This window comes from Anolis sagrei, chromosome 1, assembly GCF_037176765.1.
Source record: "Anolis sagrei isolate rAnoSag1 chromosome 1, rAnoSag1.mat, whole genome shotgun sequence".
Taxonomy (NCBI): domain Eukaryota; kingdom Metazoa; phylum Chordata; class Lepidosauria; order Squamata; family Dactyloidae; genus Anolis; species Anolis sagrei.
This window is the reverse complement of record NC_090021.1, coordinates 256946637-256963710: the sequence shown is the minus strand read 5'-3', so window position 1 is coordinate 256963710 and position 17074 is coordinate 256946637. Positions and strand designations below refer to the sequence as shown.

General features: G+C 38.2%; 1 protein-coding gene across 4 annotated transcripts in view; it reads left to right on the top strand.

Moving 5' to 3' along the window:
* Positions 1-17074, top strand: part of KIAA1549L (KIAA1549 like) — a 204259-nt gene that overhangs the window by 123675 nt on the left and 63510 nt on the right. For all 4 annotated transcript variants that reach the window (XM_060766572.2, XM_060766574.2, XM_060766573.2 and 1 more), the window contains exons 8-11: positions 1636-1695; positions 5237-5388; positions 6681-6852; positions 8894-9057. In XM_060766572.2, the coding sequence (XP_060622555.2) occupies positions 1636-1695; positions 5237-5388; positions 6681-6852; positions 8894-9057 (548 nt within the window). The remainder of the gene's footprint in view (positions 1-1635; positions 1696-5236; positions 5389-6680; positions 6853-8893; positions 9058-17074) is intronic.

Sequence of the window (17074 nt, the reverse complement as noted above, 5' to 3'; positions counted from 1 at the left end):
ACCGACAAGATTTACTACAGCTTGTGGTTTAACCAGCTGTGCTAAAGCCCGGCCCTTTGAGTGCTTTGTGAGTTGCTCCAATTCCCTCCGGGAGATGGTGACAGGGTAGAAATAAAGTTTTTATTATATTGTATGCCTCTGTTGTTGCCACAGCACAACTTTGAAAAATGCATGTGCTAGATTAGTATTTCCCAAACTTGGTCCTTTAGGTGCTTTGGTCCCAAAAGGTCCATTGAACTTGGTCAACATTTCGGAATCCTGGAAACTGAAGTCCAAAAACTGCTGAAAGACCAGTGTTAAGGAACCACTATTGTAGACCATCATGCAGACAGAGTGCACCATCTCGATTTCAGCCATTCAAAAATGCACACACATATTGTATGTATACCTACTTGTTTTGGCAATATTTTGATATTTTGAAACACAAACCACTCATACTTCTGAAATCTGCCACTCAAATTAACTACCAAGTGAAGGGAGAAGTCAATGTCTCTTTATACTCTGGAATACTTGGTGTATTTCAGATTTAAAACAAATGAATCTTTTCATGGATGCAAAAGAAATGTACTTCTCATTCCAATAATGTAAAATTACATCTGCAATGTACACTGCCTTGCAGAAGCATTCACACACGCCCCGTGACCTTTCCACATTATACCATGTTAAAACCTGAAATACTAATACTACTACTACTACTACTACTACTAATAATAATAATAATAACTTTATTCTTATACTCCACCACCATCTCCCCGAAGGGACTCGGAGTGGCTTACATATGGGACAAAATGCCCACAGACACAATACAAAACAATCCATCATAGCAAAAACATAATTGAAATAAAAAACATAGTTAAATGTAACATATAATGGATTTAATTAGAATGGTTACAGCTTGTTGCTTATACTGAAAATGCAAAAATATTTTTATTGTGATATAAAAGTTAAATAAACACAGACATAAAAGGAGGCTGGCTTTTTTTCAAGACTCTTTATTTTCCACTTACCGTTTTGGTCAGAAGTCCATTACATTCTCAAGGAAGTTATTATTTTACATAATATACCTAATTTTTGAGTCGACAGGATGCACTTGGGGTTTGATTTAGGTGACTGCGGGCTCAAGTCTCCTTACAGACACATACTTAATATCTGATCTTAGAAAAATAGCTGTGCCTGTATGGATGATTTCCTGTCAAGTTTCTCTTCTATCAGAGCACAGTTATTGGATTCTGGCTATATTAGACATCCATATGTGGATGCAAAATGTATCCAAGCCTTGGGTACAAAAATGCTATAGGGTTTAGTTGTGAACTGGATTGTGTGTGGCATATCAATACTGTGGTTTGAATATATACTATACACATACTACACTATCCTCTGAGTACACAGGGAGATGTGATTTTGCTTACCAACCACATATAGTTACTTTTCATGCTGGAAAACACATTTAAAGTGCCTTAAAGTGAACAAAATAAGTCAGTAAGCTTTAAATAGCCAACACATGCAAACAAAAGGAAGCAGTTTGAGTTCCAGTGAGAATCTCCTGTATTTGTGTCTAATGAATGAATGTTCCTCTCTATTCAGAATTACGATTACTTGGAGTAAATTCTTTCCTTTTTTCTTTTTCTTCAATAGCTTTGGAATATCCAAATCTGGATACTTCAGATGCAACTAAGGACTACTGGGTAACTACAGGTAAAACTGCTTTTTTTAAAGAAATACTTTCCCCATGGTCTTGAGAATACCATCTCCTGCTGTCAATACAGCTAGCCTGTGTGACATTTATATTTTATGTGAAGCTGGATAGTGGAATGTTCAGTGATTTGTGATTTTTGCAGTTGGTGGCTAGCCTGTTGTTCGAACCGTTATTTCCTTCTGATCTCTTAAAACTATGAGTCACAATTCCAAGAATAGAATTACTGGGATCTATATGTCAGGGCTTAAAGATACATAAGTAGGAAGATGCTGAAGCACAACAGGTATTGCATTGGTATTAAAAATGCATGTCTATATACTTCTTGCTGTCTTACAGCAAGTTGTGTCTACTCCATTTCTCTAAGTATTAATATTCTTTGTTTCTTCAGGTTGCCTATTTCTAATCCATATATCTGTGCTTTTTTGTGACTCGCTTAAGAAAAAATGGGAGAACATTTTGTAACATGTGATAAAATGTCTTTATGTCCTTTAGTTCTGTGGCTTAATTACAATTATTGTTATAAGATGGAGTGGAAAACTGGTTTGTCCAAAGCCCAATTTTCAGATTTCAGGTTGCCAAAAATCAACTGAACCACTTCCCCAAATTGGAAGCAGCCTAAAATTTACTTCTCGTTTTTGAAAGCCAGCTATTTTGTTGTTAAACAAGGCAAGGTGGTCCTATGGCCTGTAATGTACTGTTTCTGACAACTTCCAGGAAAAGCAGTCACCTTTTACGTAAAAAGAAGAATGGTCTGGGACAGAGCTTTCCAAACTGAGTGTCAGGACACACTAGTATGTCCCTGTAGTCTCTGGGTGTGTCACGTGACAAATGCTCCCCCCTCTCACAAAAAAGTGGTCTAGGAAATGCGAGTGCTTGGTCTTGGGGGCTGCATGCACTTTTGTCCACCTTTCTTATAAGGCTTAAATGTATCAGAAGTGATGTGACTTCATAAATTTATAAGATTTCCTTAACTTGTTGCATTTGTTAATGTTGTTAGGTTGCAGACGGGATATTCCTTTGTCAAGAAGGTCACTTATTAACACCTGGGAATTGTTAGTGGCTTATTTTTCAATGGAGATGATGTTTGGGAAGTTTGTAGGCACTATTGTTGTGTGTCTGAATATGAATACTGTCAGAGCTTTTAGAAAGGTAACATATTCTGTCTGGACTCCTTCAGTTAAGGCCTTTGGGCAGGGCTGTGCCTGAATTAAAACAAATTTGTGGTTTGAAAGAAACATGAGAGCAGAAGCAGAGAGTAAGCTTGTCGCTAAAAACGCTGTATGGAGCTGATTCAACCATAAGTCTGTATCTTTATATTTCCATGTTTGTAAATAAAGGAGATCTTAGCAAACCGTTCCTTTACTTTCTTTTCCAAAGCAAACAAAATCCAGAGTTTAGCCTGGAACATTTCGCTTCTTGGGAAACTGGAATTTTTTTTAATAATATGGTTTTAATTTTCTTTTGTACACAACTGGATTGGGTATAATTTATGCATTAATATGCTGGAAGAATAAATGCTTTTGGGATCTGCAGCATTTTGTCCGCTTGCTTTATTTCACCTGGAACTGTCTCCACAGAGACCATTATCCAAGTTAAACAGGTACTTCGTTATGCAGTTGATTAATTTCATCTTTTCTACGCACCTGCACAAATACATTTCCAGCCGGTTCTTTGACAGGGCCAGATTTTTCCATGGTGCTATGACTTCCTCTCCAATTCCATTTAAATCCTCACTACCCATTGGCTTTTCTGCAGGTGTACGCTTCCATTATGCTGGTCTTAATTCTTACTGCCCTAGAGATAATCTCCTGTTTTTATACTGCTTTCCTCTCAGAGGGCCATTCCAGAAAGGGTCCATATTCCGGACCCTGTTGGATTTTTATCTGAGGCATCCAAATGATGCCTCGGGTAAAAGTGAAGTAATTCAAGACAAAGCAGGTAAACCCTGCTTTGTACTGAATTACCTTGATTCTCCATATGACCCAGGTCTAATGGAGTATAGGGCCCTGTGGGGACTGACCCCAGGTAATCCTGAGATTACCAAGGGGTCAGTCCCCACATCCATCTTGCTCCTTTGGGTGCCCCCTCCCCCAAAGCCTTAAAAACAAAGTAAGGCCTCTCTGCAAGCCTCATGGAATGTATCAATTGTGAGGGTTGGTAAATGTAAATAAGCAGAATAAGTAGAAGCTTTACCACAGTACTTAAACCAAGGTATATCCTGCTGTATAATAAAATGTCACTCAGGCTTGTAAAACAAGTAACAGTATCTTTACTTTAGTTCAAAGGTTCAAACATGGTAAAAATATGTACATCAGTCTCTTTGAATTCAGTCAGAAAACAGAGAGGATAAACTGGTCTTTTAAAATAGTCTTTAAAATAAGCCTCATGCCTTAAAATGATCAGACTTTAAGATAGTTGGCAGCCAGCACTATCTCTTCACTATCCAAAGTGAGAACAGTGGCAGAATGACAGTTAGAACCGTTGGCCTCAGCAACTAGCCAGAGGCAGCAGCCAATCAGAACTCTGGTCCCAGGCACACTCAGCCAATCGGCTGCTGACACATCTCTCTCCAGCTAACCCACCATATCATGGCGTCCTTTTTCAAATCTTCATACCAATGACATGCTAGGAGGTGGGGGCAGGGAATTCCTCCTCCCCACATCTCCTAGTGCATCATGGATACGTTCCACAAGGCCTGTAGATAGGCCTAATGGTGACCTGTTTTTACTTTATTTTTAAGGCTCTTCAGGGTTTTTTTTTTTGTTTTTTTTTGGTGGCCTGGTGCCATCCCCTAAGTTTTTGGGATGGCATGGGGAAAACCAATGGGCAAAGCCCGGGATTTTCCTCCTGGGATGTGAGGACTTAAGGCCTCTTTGCAATGGATTTAATTTATGTCTGGAAGCACCCTAAGAGGTGCAGCTGCCCATGAGGACGCCCAGCTCCAAACATGCTCATCCTGTTGAGGTTTGTGAGGTTTTAGGCTGTTGTCTTAAAGCTCTTAATGTGTTTGTTCACTTCACCTCTGATTCCCATTCCCCATGTGAGCTGTACTATTCTCAGGCATACTTGTTGTCAGGCATGCCAGGCTTCCTATAGATAAAGAACAGTGGAAAGAATTTTTTATTGCAAAGAAAGTGTGTTCAAAGCAGATGACACATTAATAATCCCTATATTTAACAAGATCTTATAAAGAAGAGAAATGCCATTAGAGCAGCAAGCAAAGGGATTTAAACTGTGAAGTGGCAAATTTAGATTAAATATTAGGAGAAACTTCTGACTGTTAGAACAGCTCAGCAGTGAAATAAGCTGTCCCCCAGGGGTGATGAACTTTTGGAACTTGCCTCCTTGGCAGTTTTCAAGAAAGAAAAAAACTTTCACAGGCACTCTGTAGGTTTTGTATAACCAGTCATAAAGGAGGAAGTTGGATTAGGTGACCCAATTTATTCTTCCTAGATCCATGACTGTACATCTCTCTGCAGCCCACATGTAAAGATATCATTAATCCATCACTACAGGGTATTTTTTCCTTTACTCTTGCAGTTATACAGGGCATTGATATCACACTGCTGGGGGTGAATAACCAGAGTTTTGCGAGACTGATGGAGCAACGTTTAGCACCGCTGTTCATGATGTCCCATCAGCAAGGAAGACGATTTAAACGGGCTACTACAGTTGGGAGCTACACTGTGCAGGTAGGTAATAAGGTCATAACAATGTTCTGTGATATTACTCCACTCTTTTTACCATTTTTCTGTTAGACATTTGAGTATATTGTAGAAAACACATTGGAGAGCCCCTTCAAGAAGCATTAATTGAAGCCAGTACAATATTTGAGAACCAGTTTAGGGTAGTGGTTGGTGTTTTCGACTGGCCTAGGAAAACCTGGGTGACCTTGGGCAAGTCGTATTCTCTCAGTCTTAGGTTGGATCTACAATGCCATATCTGATCCCAGATTATCTGCTATGAACTGGATTATATAAGTCTACACTGCCATATAATCCAGTTCAAAGCAGATCATCTGGGAGGAAGGCAATGGCAATACATATGTTAGGTTTGTGTAAGGGTTGTCATAAATTGAAAACAACTTGATGGTAAACAACAACAACAATATCTGAACTCACTTTTTATAGAGGAATTTATAATTAAAATCATACCACAAAGAATTACTTTCTTCTCTTTCCATTAAATGTGAGCTTCATAGTTTTTAATGTTTTCTATATAACAGATCCACTGAACATTTATTCTCAGAGCTTTCAAATAAGAAAAGCTCACTTTGTACTCTACAGGGACGGTCTAAACAATATCTTTTTGTTGTTGTTTTGTCACACTGATAGAGTAGGATAGTTTACTAAAGGCCTTAAACTGTCTGTATGATGCCAATCAAAGAACATATTTTTTCTGCCTCAGTTACCTTTCCACATTTTCTTTCCTCTCCCATTAGTGAGTTTTCTGTATCAAAAATGATTGTGGGGGGAAAAAAACTAGAAAAGTATCCAGAGTACCTCATTATTGACTGAGTACACCACTGGCTGTACCAAAAAGTCCGTATCTTGCTAGCTACATAAGACGCAACCTGTTGTTCCCCCGAATAGGAGTTAGAGTGAGGTACTTGGAGCAACGGTGAACATGAATTGCTGCTGGGCTATTGAGCAATTCTGTAAGGTATCAACAATTCAGGGTTTGGAAAAGTTACTTTTCTAATACCACAACTTCCAGATTCCTCCAGCCAACATGGAAACTGGCAGGACATTCAGGGATTGTGGTTCAAAAAGGTGACTTTTACAAGATCCCACATTTCCACTGTCAAGACTATATTGTACCAAATATTTTCTTTTTGAATATTCATGCATGCTGCAATTCTAATTGAGAATCTAGATTTAATTTACCAGTCTGTTTGCATAGCAATTCTATCTTGTTGGCACAGAGATGAGCTTATTAAAATTGTAGATGTGATCTTTTCCCCTATGTTGCTGTCATAAAAAAGATGGTGAAAATGCAGCGAATTCCAGGTCCCAAGGACCCTGCGGAATTGACTTATTATACATTATACAATGGGAAACCTCTGCTGGGCACAACTGCTGCCAAACTTTTAAGCACCGTTGATTCACAAAGGATGGCGTTGACACTGGGATATGTTGTTCAAGTACAAGCTGATCGTAAGAATGTTCTTCTGTGCTTTTTCTTCTTTTAAAAATAATTTATCATAATTATTATGATTGCTTGTTAGAAAAATTCAAAATGTGACATCTCATGTGATATATTTAACCATTAAGTAGCAGCAACTCCTGATGAGTCATGATCTTGCATTCTTTAAGAGTAATGCAATCAGTAAAACGATGCAGAACAGCTCTCTGGGAATTTGTCTGTATAAATTTCTGAAGAAGATTGCTGAAAAATAGCCCTCTCCTGTCCTCAATTGAACTGCATTGATCAGCTGGCTGTGGTCAGGCTGAATGTTTTTATGAATATATGTATGAGTCTGTGTGAGTGTATGTGTGAGCAAGGCTGCATTTACACCAGGCAAATTACTCCAGAGTAGTTTGCTCTGGAGCTGCCTTGGAATATACTAGAAAACCTAACGCTATGCAGCAGTTTCAGCCACCTGCATTGTAGCCATTTTGATGTTTTCCACAAATTCTCCAGTAGCTAAAACTGGTTAATCTTAGGGCCCTTCCAGACAGCCCTATATTCCAGAATATGATCCCAGGTGTTCTGCTTTAAACTGGATTATATGAGTCCACATTGCCAGATAATCTGGGATAAACAGAAAACCTGGGATCAGATCCTGGGATTTAGGGCCTGTCCGGAAGGGTCCTTAGTTTCACATTATCTCTGAAGAAGGTATCCATGATTCATGACTTCCAAATAGACCAATATACATATAGCCACAGTTGAAAGTTGGCTCTTATATCTTGGCTTGTACTGAAACAGTTAACCATAATTCTCAGTTGGGGCAGAATGAGAAACAGAAGTTCTTGGACTTCAGTTCACATAGTTTTATCAAATGATCTAACTGAGTCCCAGAAACTTGCACATATTTTGATGCATTCAGATTAGATACTGGTGCTTTGACCTAGGCCAGTATACCTTCGCTAAAGTTGGTAGGTTGCGATGGAATTCTAACATAAGTTGTGCATGGCATGGCTAAAGCAGAAATTATATGGATTATTCTTATTTATTTATTTATCAATTTTATATACCACCACTCCCCGAAATAAAATAAAAGTATATATTGTCTAGTTAGTTATGATATATTTGTATTTTTTATGGATTGTATTCCATTTCCAGTTGGAAATAATAATATGACCTACCCTTTTCCAGTGTTTAGTCACTTCACTGCCTTGAATGCGGTATTACATGTCATTCTCTCATAAACAATATTGCTCAAATATTAAGAAAGACAGCAGGACACTCAGTACTACAGTATCAGTGGATTTGACACCAGCAGTCCCAATTAACTGTCCTCCAAAAAATACCCTCCAAAAATACCTTTCTGGATCAAGTATAGTCAAACCCAGTCTAGGGTTCGCTATGCTCCACAATTTCAAGCATCCATGTATTGGAACATATCCCCAGGAGACATACTATAAGAACTAGTATTGAGGGAATGCAGTTACAACATATAGTATAATCCATGTTTCAGCATGAATGATGTGGAATGTAAGAAGCTATGTTCCTATACTGAGTTGTACCTTTTACAACTCAGCTAGAAGTTTTTCTCACTTCTCCTGAAGCTAGAGCTAGAGCTTGGAATCTTTTGGCAAGCCAGAAGTTTTATCTGCTGCTCGGCTGTGGTCTTTCCTCAAAATGTGATTGAGTTAGTGTTTTGTTTCCTGTATTTTCTAGTCATTTTATCTGATTTCTGAGTAACTGATAGTACTGGTTTTCCTATAGCATGAATAACAAAGTACGATTTATGTGCTTATGGTTCCACGTATTGGTATCTTCAGTTCAAATCTTGAAAAAGTTATTTTGGGCTGTAACCCTCAGAATTACCCGAGTAGGCTAACCACTCTTCATGCTGCCTAGGGAATTTTGGGCATGGTAGCCTATAACATTTCCAAGCTCGGCCCCAAGCTCTACCTGTCTGAAGATTTGTGAGAACACGTGTGTCTATAGGGATTTATTAGTATGGGTCTGTGGTCTGTCTTAAGAGGGCATTCTAAACTTGTTGACTTCCTTTCTTGATGTACATAGCTGTGGTGAAAAATCCACCCAACAACCTATGGATCATTGCAGCAGTGTTGGCTCCAATAGCCGTTGTTACTGTCATCATCCTCATCATTACAGCTGTTCTGTGCCGGAAGAACAAAAATGACTTCAAGGGGGACACAATGATGAACTTGCCCCAGAGAGCTAAAGTAAGTGATTTTCATCCTGGGCTTGGAAATGCCATTATATGTTTCCATGTTAGAAGGGTAATACTGTAACTTCTTTGGACTAGTTTTACTGAAGAAAAAAAGTAAATGATGGAAGTACAGCAGAGTCTTGCTTATCCAACATAAATGGGCTGGTAGAACGTTGGATAAGTGAAAATGTTAGATAATATGGAGGGATTAAGGAAAAGCCTATTAAACATCAAATTACGTTATAATTTTACAAATTAAGCACCAAAACATCATGTTCTACAACAAATCGACAGAAAAACCAGTTCAATATACAGTAACGTTAATTAGTAATTACTGTATTTATGAATTTAGCACCAAAACATTGCAATGTATTGAAACAGCAGTGGATCCGGGTGGGAGGCAGACTGTGTTGGATAATACAGAACGTCAGATGAGTGAAGGCTGGATAAACAAGACTCTACTGTAATATGCAAAACATTTCCAAGTGCAATAATAACTATGCTTAGTGGTGGTACTTTCTCTTTTCTTTATTAAATAAGTCAGCAAAAAGAAGATCTGGCTTATCTTCCTTGTTTAAAGCGATACATCGCCACACAGTTTGTTTTGGGACTCCTTCCCTCACTTTCCAAGAACAAGGAGTCTACATGAATGAAGTGTCTTCAGAACAATCTGTTTGTATTGTCATCTGTATTAGCAAAAACACAAAACAATCTATGTGTAATGTCAAAATATAATGTCAAAAGAGCATATAGTATGCTATTTAACAAAATCCCGAGTACATAGCTCAATTCAGTGGCCCAAAACAAAATCAAAAGGAGCAACCGCTCTCAAATGTAACAGTTCCAGGTCTGAACAGAGGTACCACTGTATATAGGCTTCGGGGATACATACACTGAGACAAATCATACACAAAGTGAACACAGAGTCATGAGGCTATAATGTATACTGAAGTCAATAATGAAGATGGAGCACCACTCTCAAAAATCTTCATGGAATAAATCCAAATCAAGTCCAGTGAAAATGGAGCACTGCTTCTCAAAATAAGTCTCTGTAGGAAAAGTCCAAATGGTATTCAACAGGGGTGCCCGGGTATTTTTGTACCCTGTTTCGGGGAAAGAGATCCCCTTCTTCAGGAGTTGAAGTTATCAGCAACTCTAGACTCTTATCTATAACAAGATATAACATAACATAACATAGAGTAACAAGTATTCTCCAGCAAAATTACAGAAGTAAAAATAATCCATACAACAAACATATATACTTACATCATGCCAGATAGCATTTACAACAAATGACTCTGCTAGTAGTACATTCACACTGCGAGTACTTCTGTAGGTTCATCCACAGGTTTATAAAGGGTAATTAGAAACTTAAAGGAAACAGCTAAAATTAAGTGACTCATTAAGTCCCTGAGGGGAAAAGGTTTTCAACTTAAAGGTCCAATACATTTCCCTTTGGGATAGTAGTTTTTCTAAGTCCATATGGGGTTTTGGAATGATGCATTCCAGAGCACAAAATTTAAAGGAGTTGGGTGAATGTTTGTATTGTGTAAAGTGTGAATATAGGAGGGACTCAGTAGATAAACATTTTATTCTGGATTTATGTTCAGACATTCTAATTCTCAAAGGTCTGGTTGTTTTTCCAATATACCACAAACCACAGTCACATGCTAGAAGGTAAATTAAATTACTGCTGTTGCACGTGGAAAAATGTTTAAGCGTGGTGCCCACTTTGTTCCTGTAGTTGTGGACCTCCTTGGTTTTCCATGATTGTGGACAACATTTACAGCGTCCACAGGGGTAATGTCCTCTCAAAGTGCTTTTGGGTGTAGTGGTCGAAGTGATTAAATCTGTATGGATTAACAAGTCTCTTATATTTCTGGTGCGTCTATTACCGAAAATGGGTGGTTTTTGGCAACCTGGGATGTCTTGGAGAAGATGCCAGTGCTTTTTAATAATCTGGGTGATCTGTTTGGAATAAGGTGATAATTCTTGTGTCCAAATAATTTGATTTTTTATGGGTTTAGGGCATTCTTTCAGTAAAGTAGTCCTATCTATTTTATCAGCTTTGATTAATGCTTTTCTTATTACATGTTTAGGGTAGCCTCTGTTTCTGAACTCATGGCTTAAAGTAATGCTTTCCTGAAAAAACTGTTCCTTGGTGCTTGAGTTACGTTTCAGTCTGAGGAGCTGTGAAAATGGAAGATTGGTTTTTAAGCTAAAGTGGTGGAAGCTGTTGTAATGAAGATATGAATTTTTATCTGAGGGTTTTCTAAAATTCTTGACCAAAAGTTTATTGTGATGTTTATATACTGTAACATCCAGAAAATTAATATGTGACAGGTTGAAATGGCTGGTGAACTTGATGGACATATGTATAGTGTTGATCCAATTTGAAAATCCTACTGCGGCCTCGGTTGATTTGAATATCACGAATATGTCATCAATGAATCGTCCATAATATATAATATTGGTGTGATACATATTTAAAGATGGATTTAATAATACAGTGTTCTCTAAATTTGTCATAAATAAATTGGCAATTGAGGGGGCCAATGGACTGCCCATTGCCACACCAAAGACCTGAAAGTAAAATTGATTTTGAAAACGGAAATAATTTTTCTCTAAAACTATATCCAACAGGTCCATAAGGAAATGTGTGGGTGGATGTAACTTGGTTCTGTTATGGAGGACATTCTCTATGGTGGTAGACGCACCAGAAATATAAGAGACTTGTTAATCCATACAGATTTAATCACTTCGACCACTACACCCAAAAGCACTTTGAGAGGACATTACCCCTGTGGACGCTGTAAATGTTGTCCACAATCATGGAAAACCAAGGAGGTCCACAACTACAGGAACAAAGTGGGCACCACGCTTAAACATTTTTCCACGTGCAACAGCAGTAATTTAATTTACCTTCTAGCATGTGACTGTGGTTTGTGGTATATTGGAAAAACAACCAGACCTTTGAGAATTAGAATGTCTGAACATAAATCCAGAATAAAATGTTTATCTACTGAGTCCCTCCTATATTCACACTTTACACAATACAAACATTCACCCAACTCCTTTAAATTTTGTGCTCTGGAATGCATCATTCCAAAACCCCATATGGACTTAGAAAAACTACTATCCCAAAGGGAAATGTATTGGACCTTTAAGTTGAAAACCTTTTCCCCTCAGGGACTTAATGAGTCACTTAATTTTAGCTGTTTCCTTTAAGTTTCTAATTACCCTTTATAAACCTGTGGATGAACCTACAGAAGTACTCGCAGTGTGAATGTACTACTAGCAGAGTCATTTGTTGTAAATGCTATCTGGCATGATGTAAGTATATATGTTTGTTGTATGGATTATTTTTACTTCTGTAATTTTGCTGGAGAATACTTGTTACTCTATGTTATGTTATGTTATATCTTGTTATAGATAAGAGTCTAGAGTTGCTGATAACTTCAACTCCTGAAGAAGGGGATCTCTTTCCCCGAAACAGAGTACAAAAATACCCGGGCACCCCTGTTGAATACCATTTGGACTTTTCCTACAGAGACTTATTTTGAGAAGCAGTGCTCCATTTTCACTGGACTTGATTTGGATTTATTCCATGAAGATTTTTGAGAGTGGTGCTCCATCTTCATTATTGACTTCAGTATACATTATAGCCTCATGACTCTGTGTTCACTTTGTGTATGATTTGTCTCAGTGTATGTATCCCCGAAGCCTATATACAGTGGTACCTCTGTTCAGACCTGGAACTGTTACATTTGAGAGCGGTTGCTCCTTTTGATTTTGTTTTGGGCCACTGAATTGAGCTATGTACTCGGGATTTTGTTAAATAGCATACTATATGCTCTTTTGACATTATATTTTGACATTACACATAGATTGTTTTGTGTTTTTGCTGATACCCTACAAGTATTCTGGGATATTGCATAGTTGTCATCTGTATTGTCATCTGCACAAATTGGCTGACAAATAGTACATTTTCCTGAATAGGACAGCAGCATATGATAGTTAAAATACAAGCTAAACACTTTAACATAAAAACAAGGAAGGAAAGAGGGTTTGGATTGTAATTGAAAATTTGATCCACTGCTCGAGAATATTTTCTGACAGAAAGATACTGTTGGGTGTAGTCCTGCACAATGATTTATGTTGTATACCACAATATTCATTGGTTGACTTTCTGTATTTCTGTTAATGACTAACTATCAACAATGGTACACATCATTTTCTGTGGATGTCTTAATATAGTCAATACTTCGGTAACTGTTTAGACAAAAATTATAGTTCTTTTTGAAGTAGTGAATATAAAACAAAAGAACTTCCATGTTTCTTGGAAACCTCTCAAGGTTTTCCAAGGAAAAAAATAACCCTGAAACTTCTGTCTAGGCTAATAGTGGGGGCAGATAATTTATCTGATATAGCGGTGTTTTAGCTTGCTTGATGAGAATTAAGATCTTAGGCTTGCTCCCCACTGGAAGTGACTCTGTAATATATAATGTTCTCTGGCATCTTTGGACACAAGGTTGTTTGCCTGCTTTTTGGTGTCATATTATATCCCTAACTTTGGGAAGGAGCACTGGAAGGGGCTTTGGATTGAAACTCTGGGAACTCCTGCCATTTCTGAGCTAAGTGGTCCAATAGTCTGACTTACTATAAGGCAGCTTTTCCTATGAACTCTTCCTGTAAACACTGATATAAAGTGTTCCCCTAGAACTAGAAAGTTTGAAAAACACTCATGTAATAGAAACTTGCCATGAAATTCAAACCACTGTTACTGTTGTTTTCCACATGAGTAGGGCTGAAGCAGGGGTAGAAAACTGCCCCAGGTTTAGGAGGCTGCCATATCTCATGCACCATCCTGCATACACATAATTTATTTAATTTTTTGAATAATATAATATAATTATTCCATTTTTGATTTCTATATTCCAGTGTAAAATGGTCTGGTTAATTAAATTTGAAGAACATTTTATTTCTATTTTAGCCTGCTTGGAGTTTTCATCAACTGGGCATAACAGTAATTATAATTGCTAGTGAACTATTAAGCATAAGATCCTCATAACTCAGAATAGTTGCCAGCAGTATATGTGTGTCTGTTGAATGTTAATAGACTATTTGTCAAAAATTCCTAAACCTGCTTGAGTGCCGCAGACCTTTCGGATAAAAAAAAAATCTGCTCTTTGAATATGGTTGAAATAGTGTTATTTATTTGATTATCAAACAATTCTGTGTAAAGAGTCATGTTATTTTTAGATTTGAAAGCTATTTTAAAAATTAGAATCTTTCTATTTTTATGCTTGAATGGTTTTAACTATGAATTTTTAAATGCTGTTTATATTTAATTCTGTTTTAATGTTTGCATATTTGTATATTTTAAATTGTGTGCTAATGCTTTTATGTTAAGTTGCTTTGAGTCCTCTTCGGGAGAGATAAAGCAGTGAATAATAATAATAATAATAATAATAATAATAATAATAATATCTCTTAGGGCAGGTGTTGTTGGGATCTTTGAAGACATTTGCTTTATAAAACACACACACACACACAACTCAAGCTCTATAAAGAGAAGTGTCTTTGTGAAGTTTATATATTTTACTTGTCCTGCTTGCTCTGATTTCTCGTATCAAGGGAAACGAAGAACATGGTGCTGCATAATCGGTGCTGCAGTCGTGCCGCTGTTGCTGGTAATAGACTTCTGTGCACTGCAGATCTCTGTATGGAAGACCACCTCTTCGAACCTTCCCTTAGTGGATGGAACTAAATGAATTAATGAAAGGGATAATTAATCCTTTAGCTTTCTGTATTGCCACGCACAGTAGGAGGGCAGAAGATAGCTGCACAACCCCAGCCTGCTGTAGTGTAAAGAGCAGCTTTTCAAAGGATGCTGGGCTGGGTAAAGGAGCATAACTTGGAAAAGATGCGTGGCTTTTCTAAAAGTGTTGCAGCCATTGTGCAGTTACTATCAAGAACATCTGGAAGGGTCTTAAATATTTTGCTATCCTTGGCTGATTTTAACAACTGGGACATTCTGTAGTACAGCTAACGACATTTGTTTCAACAGATTTAGCTAATAAATGGAGATAATGTGAATGAATCCGCATAAACATTCACTTCTTTATTCACAGCTTCAAAATAAGGATAGCTGAGCTCGTGAAACTTATGAAGAGCCTTTGCCTGATATCTCTCAAGGATGAGTAATTAAAATTAGATGTGCTGGTTTTGATCTTTTTTTATATCTTGTTTGGATGGCTATGGTTGTATTTTTGTGTTAAATCTATTCTCCTTTTGTAATGGACATGGTTTTAGATATAGCAGATTTATGCCTAAATGATAGGAAAAGTTATATTTATCTTTAGGTTTTTCACTCTAATGACAGGTGGGGTGTACCTGCTAGGTTAAATTGTGTTTTATATGAATTGATGTCTGTGTGATCCCATTTGCTCACAGGTGCATCTGTGTGCCCTGTCTTTTCACAGAATGCTTCTCAATAAGCTTTTATTTTAGTGTTGCAATTGAACTAAAAGCGTATTATAGGACTGGAAGGATTTTTGAGTCTTATACCTGGACCTCACACATTTTTTTTTCATTTGTGTTATCTTGCATATTAGTTAATAGAATTGGGTTTACCTTTATGTCAAGTAAGTAGTAGGTGGGACCCCTACCTACATGCTGGAGAGGGTAGAGTCAGCATGCTGGATGTTGTGCTAGAACTCTGGAGACCAGTTCTTGAATGTGGGACTAGGACTCTGGAGACCAGGATTTGGTTGAAATAGGACTCTGGAAACTCACTTGGGTGACCTTGGGCAAGTCATATGCTCTCAGCCTCAGAGGAAATCCATCACAAAATCCAACACAACTCTGGAACAGATTCACCTTGGGTTACGCTAAGTCAGAAATCACTTGAAAGCACACAACAGCCACAAACCACAGGAAAAGACAACAATAGGCTATTCAGGTGTTATGTGCCTGTAGGTCTACTCCAACTTTTGGCTACTGCCTTCCTCTGAATTCATTCTAAAGCACCTGCTATTTCTTGATATTCTCCCACTCAAGTAAGTAAGAAAATTCTAGCTTCTGGGATCAGACAAGATTTGATGCTTCTGGGTTATTTGGATTGATTGCAAACCATATGGAATTAAAAAGCCAGTCTCCTAGAATTTAGGAATTTAAGCAAGTAGACTCAGCAATGAAAGCTTATTCTACAATCATATTTCACTCAGTCACAAAGGCCCAACAATATTCATTTGCATATTGAACCAGACTAATATAACTATGTCTTTTAATTCTACCTCCTAGAATTTAGATCAGTCTGGTTCTGTCCAAAAGCCACATCCTGTAGAAGTCAGAGAGGGTAATGTAGCACATCTGTATGTCTCTAGGTCAGGCTCCACACCTGGGTCGTGGCAGACTTTAGTCCGCACAACAGCCCCAAAAGCCCACGTTATCTGTAGGGGGTTCTAGATGTTCTCCTGGTACCTTCTGGGAGAACACCCAGACACCCAAGTCACCTCTCCCCCCAAATTTGAAAAATAAAATAACTTACCTGGCTGCTGGAGGCCTCCTGGTGCATAGAAATAACATGCCATGAGAAGGGGGAGGGCAAATGCGTGATTTTCCTCTTCACCCTCCACCCCTTCTTCTGCCATGTCATTTCTTCATGCCAGGAGGACTTTGGCAGCACGTTAACGGCAACTGGGCAACGCGGGTGGCGTTCGGACCCGAGCAAGTTAAATCGAACACGGTTTGTTGCCCATCTAAGGGCATATGCCGTGGCAATAAAGGCGGCAAAGAAATCTTTCTTTGCGGCCAATATTGTGTCCGCAAAGAACCGTCCGGCTGAGTTGTTTCAAGTTGTCAGTGGTCTATTAAATCCCACCATTCCGGATGGGAACCCTGACAACTCGACAGCCCGCTGTGAAGCATTTGCTCGGTTCTTTGCGGACAAAGTAGCTTTGATCCATTCCGGCCTGGATACCATATTAACGGCAGTCTCTGAGGATGTAGCACGAGCACCTGCTTGT